The following is a 13,949-nucleotide window of genomic DNA, read 5'->3' on the forward strand; positions in this document are numbered from 1 at the left end:
CTCCGCGGTCTTTCTTCAGCTGCTCAGGCCAGGCCTGCAGCGCCAAGGACAGCCACGAGATGGCAGTGTCGCTCTACACTTAGACGGGCGGGCGCGTGGGTTGAGCTGGAGCAGAACTAGGGGCGGGGAAAGGCGCCAGGGGACCCGCGTAGGGGGTGGCTGCCAGGTGGGCGAGGGCTGGCGGGGCCTGAGGGAGCCTAACCCGAAGGATAGGGCTTCCGACTGGGGGCCCCACATTTGCAGAACGTGGGGAAGGCTGTTCCTGGCCTCAGTTTCCCCATCTGCACACAGAGGGAGAGCCTGAACTGTGTCATTCTTTTGATCCTGCCCCAAGCTCTGAGGCCAGCTGGCTGGGCGTGAAATTCTGGGATTTGCTGGGTGGTGGTGGGACGGGGGGGATGCGGTGGGAGACCTGGGGTCTCCTAGATCATTGCTGCCAGTCCTTCCCGCCTGCCCTGCGGATCTTCAGAATTCAGGTAGACCTTTTTTTCTTGCTCAGAATAACCCTTGAAACCACCCCATTAGGTAGAAATTCAGGGGCCTGGTTAATATGCAGAAGATCTTATCCAGCCGTGGATAGACTGAGGCAGGGCTGGAATCCTCATCTTTGCTTAAGTAAGATCTCAGAGAGGGTTAGGTGCTGGTCCAAAATCACACAAAAGCCACCTTCACAGCCAGAGCCTTCTTCACAGCCTCTGGTTCCACCAGCAGCAGCATCGGTCACGGCGGGGGAACCGTGGCTACTTTAGCTCCTGAAGAGCAGCGCTCGGAACAATACGTGAGGGGAGGGGGGCTACAGAGGGAGTGGGCTGTGTGGGGGTCTGTTTTAGATGGTGTGGCCTGGAAGGCCTCTCTGAGGAGGTGGCGTTTGAACTGAAATCTTAAGGGAGATATTCCTGCTGTGGGAAGATCGGGAAGGAAGTGCCCAGAGGAGGAGTTCGATAAAGCAAAGGCTCGGAGGTGGGAACAAGGGCGTGCCCAGGGACACCGGAGGCCTGCGCGGCTAGGATGGCCTGGGGTGGGAGTGGGGGTCGGGGTGGGGCTGGGGTCGTAGAGCTGCAAAGGATGCTGTCTGTGCCCCCAGCCTAGGCTCTGCCCTGGAGAAGCGGGGTGGCTCTGTGGGGTCCGCAGGGATGGTCCAGAGCTGGGGGAGGCAGGCAAGCACTGTCTGCCATCACCTGATAGCATATAGACCCTTGGCCTGGGGACTCGCTGGATCGGTTCACCCCCTTGCCCTGCACCCCTGCCAGAAAAGGACCTCTTATCTTTGGTCACAGCCCTCCAGCTCTGCTGCCTGGTCAAGATACCTGGGGCATTTTAGCATAGACAACCCGGGTCACTCCTGCTTTGCTCCCTGCGGGGACCTCCCTCTGGGTCCCTTGAGTGTGGGTTATCCCCTCTTCTGAGCTGGAGAACTCCCCACCACCATCAGCCCACATAGGTCTGGCACACAGTAGGTGCTCAGCTCAGCAAATACTTCTGAATTTGCTGGGGAAAGAGAAGAGATAGCTGTGCATGGCCGGGCACAGAGGATCCCAATAAAGCCCTGGCAGCTTCTCGGGGATCATCCTCCTGCTCTGGGGAGACAGTCACAGAGAGAGGCTGATGGGCCTGTGCAAGGCCATCCCAGACTCACAGTGACTCCCCATTGTCCAGCCTGTTATGTGGCTCTTCTTGCATCCCAGGCTTCCAGCCCAAAGAGATCTCAGCGCGGGCAGGAGTTTCCTGCAAAAGGAGTCCATTAGCTGCTTCGGAAGATCCCTTTATGTCTCGCAGTCAACCTGGGCCTGGGACTGGCCACCTGCCCCTGGCTCTTTCCTTCTTTTATCCAGGAAGAGCTGAGTGCTGCGGCTGCTAATGAGCTTGTCTGTACTAATGAAGCGGGTGCCCTGTCCCCCGACATCCCTCCTCGCCAGCTGGGAGGGGCGGAGGATTGTTCTGCTGATGTGAGCTCTGGGCCCACAGAGGAAAATCAGATACATAATGATAATGACCATCATGATGAGAATGATAATGTGGATAGCGGATCCCTTTAAATGAGCTCTCACTTCACTGGTCGGGGGCTTTACATACGTTGTCTGGGACACCAGGCGGACGGGGCAGTGGCTCCCATTTCTCAGATGGGACAGACGGAGGCTGCGGAGGTTGAATGACTCCCTCGAGTGCCGCACAGCTAGAGTGGCAGAGCCAGGATTCTATGCCTGGTCTCCAGGCCGCTTAAGTCTTCCCCAAATTCGTCTTTGCATCACCCCACCGCTGCCTTATTGACTGTTTCCGAGGAGTTTGACCCACTTTTTCATGGAAGACCGAGATACTGGAGCCCGGGGCTGGTATGATGGGGGCTGGGGCAGAGACTCCAAAGTAGGTGGACCGCCCCCCCACCCCCCACCGGCCCCGTCCCCGCCCCACCCTTTACACTTCCGGCTCTGGAGCAACTTTCAGGGCATCTGAGGACCGCGGGCGGTGCCCCCAGGTGCACCCAGCATGATTCATCCATTTTGTTTCGCCGCCCCCCCCACCCCCCAACCCTCACGTCCGGGCCTAGCCTGGTTGCTGCGCCCGGGGAGGGGGCAGAAATCTAGGACTTCCGGGAAAATGGGCACTGTGACCCCCGCGGAGGCGCTGCCCGGAGGCTGGAAGAATCCGACCGCTCGGTCCTCATCCTTGCCTCCGCTACACCCCCGCGCGGTCGCTGTCTGACCCTGCGCAGGGAACTCTTTCCGGGGACCTCTCTGGCCCGCGCCCCCTCCCTCGGCGCGCTCTAAGGGCCGGCGAGAAATGGGCAGGCGAGTCCTGTAGCTCCGGTAAAGAAGGGTCCCCCAAGGCCCCACGCTTCTCACTACGCGTGGGTAGCCATCCCTAAGACGCCTTCGATCTCTCTCAGGACCCCTGACCGCGCCCAGCCAGCGCGTCCACGCCCCGATCCTAGTGCGCCAAAGAAACTCCTCAGGTAGCCCCCGACTCCCGGGGGCCTCCCCTGCCTCCCCTCCCCCACAGGCACCCCCCAAGCTGTGCCAGACCTATCCCAGGACCTCTGGTCTGCGCACAGTCCCACGGTCCCCGTCCCCCGCAGACACCTCCCTCCAGACTCGCTGCCCCGTTCCTAGGACCCTTCGCATCTCCCTGGTCCGCGACCTTGGGAACTCCCGCCACTACGCCCCGAAGGCGCCCGAATCTGTCCGCACTTTGCCCAGTAGGTCATCCCTCCGGCGGTCCCTGTCCCCGCCAACGCCCTGACCACCCCCGCGGGGCTTCCCAGGCCTTCTGCGGCCAGGCGCCCTCCCCCGGGGACGCCGGGGAGTGGCACGTCCCGCCGCCTATCGCCGGGCGGCCGCCTGGTGCCCCGTCTCCCGGCGGCGGGCCCCTCCCCCGGCCTCCCCGGCCCCTCCCTCCCTCCTCCCGCCTCGCCTCCCTCCTCCCCGGCGCTCGCGCGCTCGCTCACTCTCTCGCTGGCTCGAGGGGCGGCCGGCAGCTGGCGCGGGCAGAGGCGGCGGTGGTGGCAGCGGCGGCGGCGCGACCGGAATGGGACGGGCGCCGGGGCGCGGGAGTCGCGGCGGCGGCGGGGGCTGCGCAACTCGGGCCAAGTGCGGGGCGGCGGGCCAGGGCGCCGGGCGCTGAGCCCCCGCGGCCCCCTGCTCCCCGGCCGCGCACCGCCGAGCCCGGGAGAGCGCACTGAGGCGCAGCCAGGGAAGCGCCGCCAGCGTCCGCCGCCTGCGTCTGGGGAAGAGCGGCGCCCTGGGAGCTAGCCATGCCCGGCGCCCCAGCGTAGCCGCGGGGGCCGCTCCCGGGAGCCGCGGGCCGGGCCCACCGCGCGCCGAGGACCATGCCGCCCCCAGGCCGGGCGCCGCCGCTCGGGCTCCTGCTGGCCTTGACGGCCCTCCGGTGCCCAGGTAACGCGTTCCCAGTCCCCATCCCCGACCCCGGCCGCAGCGCACAAAGTTGGCTCCCGCACGGGGCAGCCACCTCCTTCTCAAGTCCCCAGCAGCTTGCGTCTCCCGAACTTGGACAGATCTAAGGAGACTCTGGGAACCCAGGGGTCCCCAGCACGTACCCCTTTGCCCAGCTTGAGACCTTGCCCGCCTTCCTCCCCAAAGCCCCAGCTTTCCTGCGTATCCTTTCAGCGCGCAAGAGGCAACAGACCGGGTGCGCTCAGCCTCACAAGGCGGGTGGGGGCGCGCCTCCAGGAATCGAATCGCCTCTTTGCCTTGCCTTGGGGCAACATCCCCTCCAGGACCCGGTTCCCGCGGCGGTTTTGCTGTGGCAGAGTCGGTGGGCCCCTCCTCTCCGTTTCCTGATGCCCGCGGACGCCCCGCCGGCTTTCCCAGGACACCTGCGGGGCCCACCTTGAGGTCGTCTCTGTCGGAGCTGTCTGGCTGGTGCGCAGCCTCTCCCTAAGCCCCGCGGCACCCTCCTGCTTTTACATCCCCGCCGAAGGTGCCCCTTCCCCAAGTGGCCTTCCCTTGGCTACGGCACAGCCCGCTCTTAGCCTCCTGGAAACCCAGCGCCCTGACCCCAAGGCGGACAGGCAGTTCCGGGCGCGCAGAGGCGCCAGGAACGTGGTGATGCCTAGAGCCATCGCTTGGGTACCATGGAGCCGGGCTCCCCGCTGGCTTCGGCGCAGCTGTTGCCAAAATCTAGCGAGTGGGGAAAGGCAAGATAGTCAGGTATTTTGGGTCTCCGCTGGAGTTTGAAAAGCTTTCTACCACCTTGGTGTGGCTACACGGTGGTTCCCGAGGACGCTTATCCTAAAATGCCAGTTCCTCCCCTGCTCCCACCCCAGGCAGCGAAGATTATCCTAAAGGTTTAGAAGAATGGGGAACAGTCACCAGCAGCATTCATATACATTTGGAAAGCTCGGTTCTCCAAACCTTTTAACATTAGGATCCGTGATTTGGGAGCAGGTAGCTTTTGCTTGAGACAATTTCTTCTCATCTTGTTGATAAACAAACCACACAGCCACCCAGAACGCAACAGAAAATACAACTGTAACTTTTCGGCTTCAACTGTCTTGGAGGGTTGCAGTCAGGAGCCAATGTTGTTTGCCATCTTAATGTGTGATGTATTTGCATGGAAAAAGTAAATATTGTCTTGCTTTGAGATGCCCTTAAGTGACCCAAAATATTAAATAAAACCTTCTACTCCGAGAAAGCCTTCTGTCAGAGATATCCATCGGCGTTCCGCTTTGGCTCGATTTAGAGAGTGGTGTTGGGCTTAACTGTGGATGAATCTTCAATCTGCTTGGCTAATAAGCAGCTCTGATCACTGTTCAGCTCTCCGCGTTTCTCTGTGGTACCAAAGAGGGGCTGTTTGCTGGGGCTGAGGCTGTTTCCTCTCAGCCGAAGCCCTGGAGCCTGTTCTCCAAAGTGCACAGTCCCTTCGGACTTGAAAATTGCAGTTTTTGTCTTGGTTTTGTTTCTGAACGGGGTGGAGGGTAGGGGTGGTCAGAGTTTGCCTGGATGTGCTGCTAAGTGAAGATGAGAAATCTCCCAGAGAGGCTGTCTGCCTAATGCTTTGGAAGGAACATGGTGAACCCTGGCTCCCCTGTCCACTAGCAACAGAAGAACTCGTGCCTGTCTCTGGGGGGGGCCCAGTCCTGGCTGGAAAGGTATACCATCCCTGAAACCTGGTGCTGGCCCCGGTTCTGAGTCTGCCCCCAGGTCTCAGCTGGGCAGCTCATTCTGACAGGTGCTGCTACGGCAGAACCCTCACTGCTGCCACCAGGTCCTTGCAACCACATATAAGTCTTTCTCTGATCCCCACCAGGGACATAAAGAGACAACAGTTCATAACTCTATATTTAGCACCAGTTAGGAGAGCTAGGAGGAAAAAAAACAAGGCTGAAATTCCTGAAAGATACTTAGCTGCCTACCGTTGGTTGAAAGGTTCGGAGGAATTAGCTAGAGCATCCTTCAGAGCTGGTTGGCTTTTCTGGTTAATTTCTGGCATGATTTCCCGACCACATTTGACGGAGGCTCCAGGAGAGGGGCTGGAAGAGTTCAGAGGCGAGGAAGGACACTCTCTACCCCCATCACACACAGGGGCTGTCTGCTTTGCACCCCCTCCCCCCTCCTGCGTGGGTCGCTGCCATGGTAAAGAGTGTGGTGGGTGTACTTCTTTGAGCCTTGCAAGTGCTTAAACATATGGAACTGTACTTGGTAAGAGTCAGCACAAATCCCCCGGCTTAGCGACTAGGGGGCCCCCATTATTCAAGCCACTTTTGTGCACGCTATGGCTTTGCAAATTAGCGGCGCTGTTCCAGTGCCTGCTGGGGAAAATGGACGTGCCTTGCTCCATTGACCCATTGTGTTCGGGGTCTAATAAAATCCGGGTGGGTGGGGAACCCCCGACAGAGGGTCCTTGTGAGTGGCAGAGCCTGCTAGTCTGATGGGAGGGTGGGTGGGGGAGACTTTGGCTTCAAGGCAGAGATGCTCTTAGCCGTGCCTGGCACCTTGGCGTGGCATGTGGTATATTTCTTTCTCATTACAATAGTGATTTTTTTGGGGGGGGGTTGCCTGTGTGTGGTGTTGCTCTTTAGAGAGGTGGCCTTGGGGATGACGGCGAGTGGTATGCCAATGCTGTCGCCTCCCTGCCCCCCCCTCCAGTGATTTAATGGCTGTACCGTGGAGGTTCCCAGAGTAAATCATTTCATTCTGCCTTCCTTACCCCCGCCTGCCACCGGATGCAGGGAACTTGAGAGGCATGAGGCTTCTGCATGAGCTGCGATGCTTGAAGCCAACAATGAGGGAAGTGGTTGCCATGGTCCAAAGGAGCACAAGAAACCCCTCGTTTGTTGACATGAAATCTGAGAGGGTGGTCACTGGGCCAGCAGAGCTGTTGCAGGGGCCTTGTGCCTGGATGTATGCACACTGCCCCCCCCCCCCCATTGTATGTGGCTGGGCACCTCCTTTTTTTCCTCCTGGCTCTAAAATTGAATGGGGATGGAGAGAGTGCATTTCCCTTCGAAGCTATGGGATTCAGCAGATGAATCACCAGCCATCTCTATAGGGAGATGGAGGCACCCTGGTACCTGAGGCAGCAACATGGGGTGGTAGTGGTCCTACCAAGTCTGTCCAGAGTAAATGATTAGACTGGGAGAGCAAGAAGTGTTCTGGAGCATCTCCTCCAAGAACTTTCTCTGCAAATGGCAAAGGAGACTCAGGCATGGAAAGCGACTTACTCAGGGTCACACGGTGAATTGATGACAGATCAGGGCTCATGGCTCCTATAATTTCTCGTTTCTTTTTTTTTTAAACTCCTCTCCCAGGACTTTTCCACCCTACACAGAGGAGCCTTTCTGGTCAAGGAGTTCTTCTTTCTGGTCCTTCAGAGGATTGTGATTCCATTTAGGGAGTCCAAGGTCGTGAGAACGACAGCTGCTGGGGGTGGCCAAAATAGCAAATGTCAACTCAAAAGGCAGGTAGCAAATCATCACAATGACAATGATGATGATGATGGTGGTGGTGGTGGTGATGATGATGATGATGGTATAGTGGTGGGATGATGGGATGATGGTGATGATGGTGATGGGATGATTATGATGGTGGTGATGGTGATGATGAAAGTGATGGTGATAATAGTGATGGGATGGTGATGATGGTGATGGAGATGAGGATGTTGCTGATGATGGTGATGATGATAGTGATGGTAATGATGGTGATGGGATGATAATGATGGTAATGATGATGGTGATGATGTTGGTGATGATGGTGATAATGGTGATGGTGATTGGTGATGATGGTGATGGTAATGATGGTGATGGTGATGGCAATGGTGGTGATGGTAGTGATGATGATGGTGATGGGATGATGGGGTGATGATGGATTCACATGCTTCTGAAGTTGCTCCCTGTGTTGCAGGGACCATCTCAGACTTTTCCTCATCTAAACAGAGTGAAATACTGTAATAAAGGGTAAATGAACACCCTCATTATTCATAGTTTACAGATGAGGATATATTGAGGTCCAGAGATGCCAAGTAACTTGCCTGAGGTCACACAGGGTTAGGATTCCAGCCCAGGCACTGGTTTGTGCCTTATCCACCTCCTCACACAGCCAGATTTGCCTCCACAACCTTGCACAGAACTGTGTGGACAGGCCAGACCCACATTCCAAGGTGCTGGGTGGTTATTTCACTTTTTTTCTGCTCTCTCTCTGATACAAATAGACCTATTAATTCAAGCTAAGGTTTCCAGCCATAGAAATCAAACAGATTGGCATCAACTCTGCAGGCAACTAGGAATCCTTTGAGTTCTGTGCCCTCGAGGGATTAGACGGTTACATTAAAGGGTGAGACTTTGGCAGACAGACACCCCCCACCTTTCCATTTTGTCTCCTGCCCTGGTTCTTCTAGTTCAGTGTAGCTGAGAATCAGAAACACCGCAACTAACCCCGATCTACACTTACTGTGCATCCTAAGCCCTCTTCTGATTTTACTTCATTGAGTCCTCAGTGGCCCCCTGGGCTCAGGACTTGTGTTTGCCCCACCTTACAGATGAGGAAACTGGGGCCCAGAGAGGCGCCTTGACCTGTCAAGGTCACACAGCCACAGAAGGATGGGCCATGGATGTGAAAGCACAGTGGATCTGTCTCAGAGTCAGTGCTCTTAGCTGCTGCCATCTCTGTGTTTGTAAACACTGAGTTTTGTGGGCAATATATTGGATTTTGAGACTAATTTGGGCCCAGGGGATTCAAGGATGTGTTTTGAGTTGGAAACAGAGCTCAGTCTTTTTTGAGAAACCCATTTTGGGGAATTCTGGTGCCTTTAAAGACAGCTCCCTTCCTTAGGAGCTGAGGGGGTACATTGGCAAGGCAGGGTGTGGCACTTTTTTTTAGTCCCAAAAACTGTTTTGAAGATACTTGATATTTTCTAGCATTTCTAGAATGTTTATTTTTAAACTGTTGTTGTTCAGTTGCTCAGTTGTGTCCAGCTCTTTGTGACCCCATGAACTGCAGCCTTGCAGGTTTCCCTGTCCTTCACCATCTTCCAGAGCTTGCCCAAACTCATGTCCATTGAGTTGAGTCCATCCATCCATTGATGTTGCCATCCAAACATCTCATCCTCTGTCATTCCCTCCTCCTTTTAAACTCCTTTTTAAAGTAGTTTTGCATCTTATTATTTATCAGTATGTATTTTATTAAGATTAAAAAATTTTTATTGAAGTATAGTTGATTTACAATGTTGTGTTGGTTTTAGGTGTGCAGCACAGTGATTTAGTTATGCATATATATTCTTTCTCAGATTCTTTCCCTTATACGTTATTAAAAAAATATTGAGTATTTTCCCCTGTGCTATACAAGAACCTGTAGGTCCTTGTTGGTTGTCTATTTTATATATAGTAGTATGCATGTGTTAATTTCATACTCTTAATTTATCCTTCATCCCTTCCACTTTGGTAACCATAAAGTTTCTTTTCTAAGTCTATAGGTCTATTTCTGTTTTGTAAATTAGTTCATTTCTGCCATCTTTTTAGATTGCACAAGTAAGCTATGTTGTGTGATTTCTGTGTTTCTCCATCTGGCTTACTCCACTTCGCATGACCGTCTCTAGGTCCATCCAGGACCTGGTGGGTAAACTGAGCCTGTGTGGAAGGCTTCAGGCTGCCTTTGGGCCATGTCTGGCCTGCGGGCATCTCTTCTTAGTTGCCAACATAAAAAGTGGGAGATGTCAGTACCTCCATCCAGGTTTCTGGCTTCTTTCAAGAAATTGCGAGATCTAAATCTAGCCCCTTCTAGCCCCCTGACCTCTCCAAGACTCAGTTTCCCCATCTGTAGAATAAGCCCAGTCTTAGTCCATCCTGGCTGTGATAACACAGCGCCACTCCTTGGGTGGGTTATAAACAACAGACATTTATTTATTCTTGACAATTCTGGAGGTTTGGAAGTCCAAGGTCATGGTGCCAACATAGTTACAGTCTGATGAGAACCCTCTTCGTGGTTCATAGATGCCCGTCTTCTCACTGTATCCTCACTTGGTAGAAGGGGCGAGGGAGCTCTCTGAGGTGTCTCTCTTTTAAAAATATATGAATTTTTTTTTTTTTTTTTTTTTTTTTTTGCTGCCTTGGGTCTTAGTTGCAGTTCACGGGCTCTTCGTTGCAGTGTGCAGGGTTTTTCTGTTGTGGAGCATGGGCTTCACAGCCCACGAACTCAGTAGTCGTGGCATGCGGGCTTTCTAATTGTGGTGCTTGGACTTGGTTGCCCCATGGCATGTGGGATCCCCTACCAGGGATCGAACCCCCACCCCCTGCATTGGAAGGCAGATTCTTAACCCCTGGACCACTAGGGAAGTCCCTGGGGTCTCTTATAAAGGCACTAATCCCATCATGAGACCTCATCCTCATGACCTCGTTCACCAAAGGCTCACCTCCTACCCTCGTTACATTGGGGGTTTACGTTTCCACACATGAAGTCTGGGGGACACAACCGTTCAGACTACAGCAGGGCTTGAACTCTCCTGCTGATCTTGGCACAAGCTTGGGAGACACTAACAGGGAGACTGATGGAGGGGAGTCCTTCAGGGGTGGGGGGAAGAGAGGCAGGAAGGGAGGGGTTGATGGGCTGTTTATTGCAACAGTCAAACCTGTGAAGAGAAGGATAAGGCTGCCTACCAAGTGGTTTCTCACTCCAGGATTTTGCTGCATTCTTGGGCACCCCCCAAGGGCTCAGATGTATTCCCAGATGTGGAAGGGGCACTGAGACTCAGAGGAACTCAGGGACACTGAAGACCGCACAGCCTGTGAGTGGCAGGCTGGGGTCTCCTCCCCAAAGTGCTTGACTCTTGTCTCTCCTCTCCCTAAGGTACCTCCATGGCTTGGAGTTTTGCCTCAGTATCCCCACCCTCAAGCTTAGGTGCCTGTGACCTTGGGGGCTTACATTCTAGGGCAGGTGTGGTGTGACTGAGCAAGGGACAAGAAGTCAGCAAATCCATAACCAGGAACGTCTCAGACAGTAATCTGTGCTCCTTATATTCAGTACAAAGCAATGCCATGTGGAGAGTATGGGTGGTCCAGGAAGACTTCTTGGAGAAGGTGGCATTTTCTTTATTTGAGACATAACAGGTCAGAATGAGCCAACCTGAAGAACCGTGTCAGAGGCGGGAGGAATTCGACTCTCTGAAAGGTTCTTTGCGCGGTGCCTGGCCCGCATCAAGTCATCAAGAAGGTCATTGACCACTTGAGCTCAGTCATTCATTCAACAGACATATTAATCGGTGCTCAGCACTGGGGACACAGCAGGGGGCAGAAAAGACACCCCCCCCCGCCATCATCCAGGCAGAGTAAGACAATAATACAATGGACAGATACATAATTTAATGTCAGGTGGTGATAGCCCCACTGGGAGAAATAAAGCAGGGTCGCTTGTCACTTTTATTCTCCGTCCAGGTGTTTGTTTGGCATTTTCCTGGCAACTCAGGGTAGGAGGGACCCCTGATGCTCACTCTCTGCCAAGGGAACGTGGAAAAGAAGCCCAGGTTCTTTGGAGTTGAATTCTGCCATCTTCTCTTGCTCAGCCTGCCTTGGGGCCACAGTTGGGATGCACAGAACTCCCCTCCCTGACACCTGACTCCTGAACTGATCAATACCCTCTCCTTATGTTTCAGCCCCAAAATAGTTACATTAAAAAAAAAAATCAATAGAGTCCAATTGGATTTGCTGTATTTTTATTACTGAAGGTGATGGAGACTCTAGAATTGCCCAGCACTTCTGAGCCCCAGCTGTTTTGCAGTGTTAACCTAAATTAATCCGTTGGGGGACCTCACTCATCATGGCTGCGCTTCGGAGCCCAGGATTCAGGACCTAGAAAGGGTGACTCAGAAAGTACCGCATCTCTAATGTCTGCTTGTGCTTGGAATGCCTCCCACCAGGGCTGTTAATGCACTGGAGCAAATGGACACATAAAAATACTGCTGTGGCTGCAGCCTGAAGCTTGCGGGGCTGACTCCGTGCGCCTGGCGGAGGGTCCTGGCTTTCCTTCCAGAACTCTGGAGCGGTGGATGGGCCCTGCCTGTTCTCCAGGCTCTCGGAAGCCGTGGCTCCCTTTGTTTGCCTGATTCTCTCTGTGCTGTGCGCTGCGGATGGATTTATATCCTTGGTTTGCTATGTTTCTCTCTGTAATTGTGCCATCTGCTGCTGCAGGCTCTCCTGGGTAAGTGGAGGGGGCCAGGTGAGCGGGGACGGGGGCACCTGGGCAGAGTGGTGAGGATGCTTTGGCAAAGGGGTGGAAGGGGTGGCCAGGTGGGAGGGGACTCTGTTCTCCCTGAGTCTGTTCCAAAGACTGGGCAGGAGGGAGTGGAAGGGGAGGGGCACGGTGTAGATGGAAAATGGTTTTCCCCAAAAGAGTTGTTTTTAGGGTGGCATTGCAGTGGAACTTTTCCAGGCCAGTGCAGAGCCGCTGGCTGCCTCTGGGCCATATCTGGGTCTGCAGGCTTCTCTTGTTTGTTACTGGCATTTAAAAAGTGGAAGATGTCAATATCCAGGTTTCCAGCTTCTCTCAAGAAATTGGAAGATCTGGGAGCACTGGTCTGGCTCCTTGACCTCTCTGAGTCTCAGTTTCCCCATCTGTAAAATGGACCTGCATCCCCGGTGCTGATCGTCAAAACCTCTCCCCAGTTCTCTCCCTTCCCTCATTCTGCCTTTGTTCAATGACACATGTTTTCCTGTGTACCGGCACTGTGACAGGTGTTATACTTGGAGAGGGAGATACGGCAGGTTCAAGGCAGGTGAAGGTCCCTATCCTTGTAGGGTTAGCATCAATCAAGGCACAGGGAAATAGACACTGAAATAGCTAAATAACTAAGATATGCTGTTTATTAAATGGTTGTTAGTGGTTTTGGAGAAACATGAAGTGAGGGACTGGAGAGGGAGCGCTGGGGAGAGATGTTTTGCAATTTTAAATAGCAGGATCAGGAAGGTGACTTTGAGTAACGACCTAAGGAGGTGAGGCAGTCAAGTGTTCCAGGCAGAGGGAACAGCCAGTGCAAAGGCCCTGAGGTGGGAAGGTGCCTGGCAGGTTCAAAGACAGAAAGGAGGCCACTGAGGCTGGGCTGAGTAGACGAGATTATAGGGACCAGAACCTGGTAAGGACTGTGGCTTTTGCCTCAGATGAGTCAGTCTGGAATTACTGGCAGGTTTGAGCAGAGGAGACGGTGCTTTGAGTCACAGGAACCAGAAGCAGGGAGAGCCCCGAGGGGCTATTGTAATAGTCCAGGGATGTTGGTGGCTTGGATCAAAGTGGTAGCCAGAGAGGAGGTGAGAAGTGGTGAGATTTGGGGTGTAGTTTGAAACTCACCCTATGGGATATGCTGATTGATAGACTCACTCAATAAATATTTATTGGGAGCCAATTATGTACTTAGCGCTATACTTAGAATAGGGGCCAAATCAATATATACATACATATATATATATTTATTTTTATTTATTTATGGCTGCGCTGGATCTTTGTTGCTGTGCTTGGGCTTTCTCTAGTTGCGGTGTGCAGGCTTCTCCTCTTGGTGGCTTCTCTTGTGGAGCACAGGCTCCAGGGCGTGATGACTTCCGAAGCTGTGGCATGCGGGCTTAGTTGCTCCATGCACGGCATGTGTGATCTTCCTGGACCAGGGATCGAACCGGTGCCCCCTGCGTTGGCAGGTGGATTCTTAACCACTAGGCCACCAGAGAAGTCCCTCAAATCAATGTATGCTAATGGTGAACTTAACAAACCGAACTTAACATCTCTCTGTTGGGTTTTTGCCTTTTATGCGTTCTTCCCAATGGCCCTGGGGAGAAGGTTGGGATGGATGAGCCTGTGTTTCCGCATCTGTCAGACAGACATAAAGACACATCATTAACGGGGATAAAGTTAAGAAGATCCTATGAGACGATAGATGCAAATGCTTCTTAGCAAGTGCCCTGCACATGCTAAGTGCTCAATAGCTGGGGGCAGTTATTAATAATGTTGGTAAGACAGTTGAGG

The 13,949-nt window shown here is 53.8% G+C and overlaps 1 protein-coding gene across 2 annotated transcripts in view; it reads left to right on the top strand.

Moving 5' to 3' along the window:
* Positions 1-2,829: 2,829 nt before the first annotated feature.
* Positions 2,830-13,949, top strand: part of TMEM132B (transmembrane protein 132B) — a 377,290-nt gene continuing 366,170 nt past the window's right edge. Inside the window, exon 1 of one of the 2 annotated variants that reach the window (XM_065904184.1) lies at positions 2,830-2,950. Coding sequence is in view for 1 of the 2 variants with exons in the window: in XM_065904182.1 (XP_065760254.1) it covers positions 3,824-3,890 (67 nt within the window). In the remaining variant the exon portion in view is untranslated. Of the gene's footprint in view, positions 2,951-3,569; positions 3,891-13,949 lie in introns of those variants that run through there. The other variant, XM_065904182.1, reaches the window with a different exon arrangement.

The sequence above is a fragment of the Muntiacus reevesi genome, chromosome 13, assembly GCF_963930625.1.
Source record: "Muntiacus reevesi chromosome 13, mMunRee1.1, whole genome shotgun sequence".
NCBI lineage: Eukaryota > Metazoa > Chordata > Mammalia > Artiodactyla > Cervidae > Muntiacus > Muntiacus reevesi.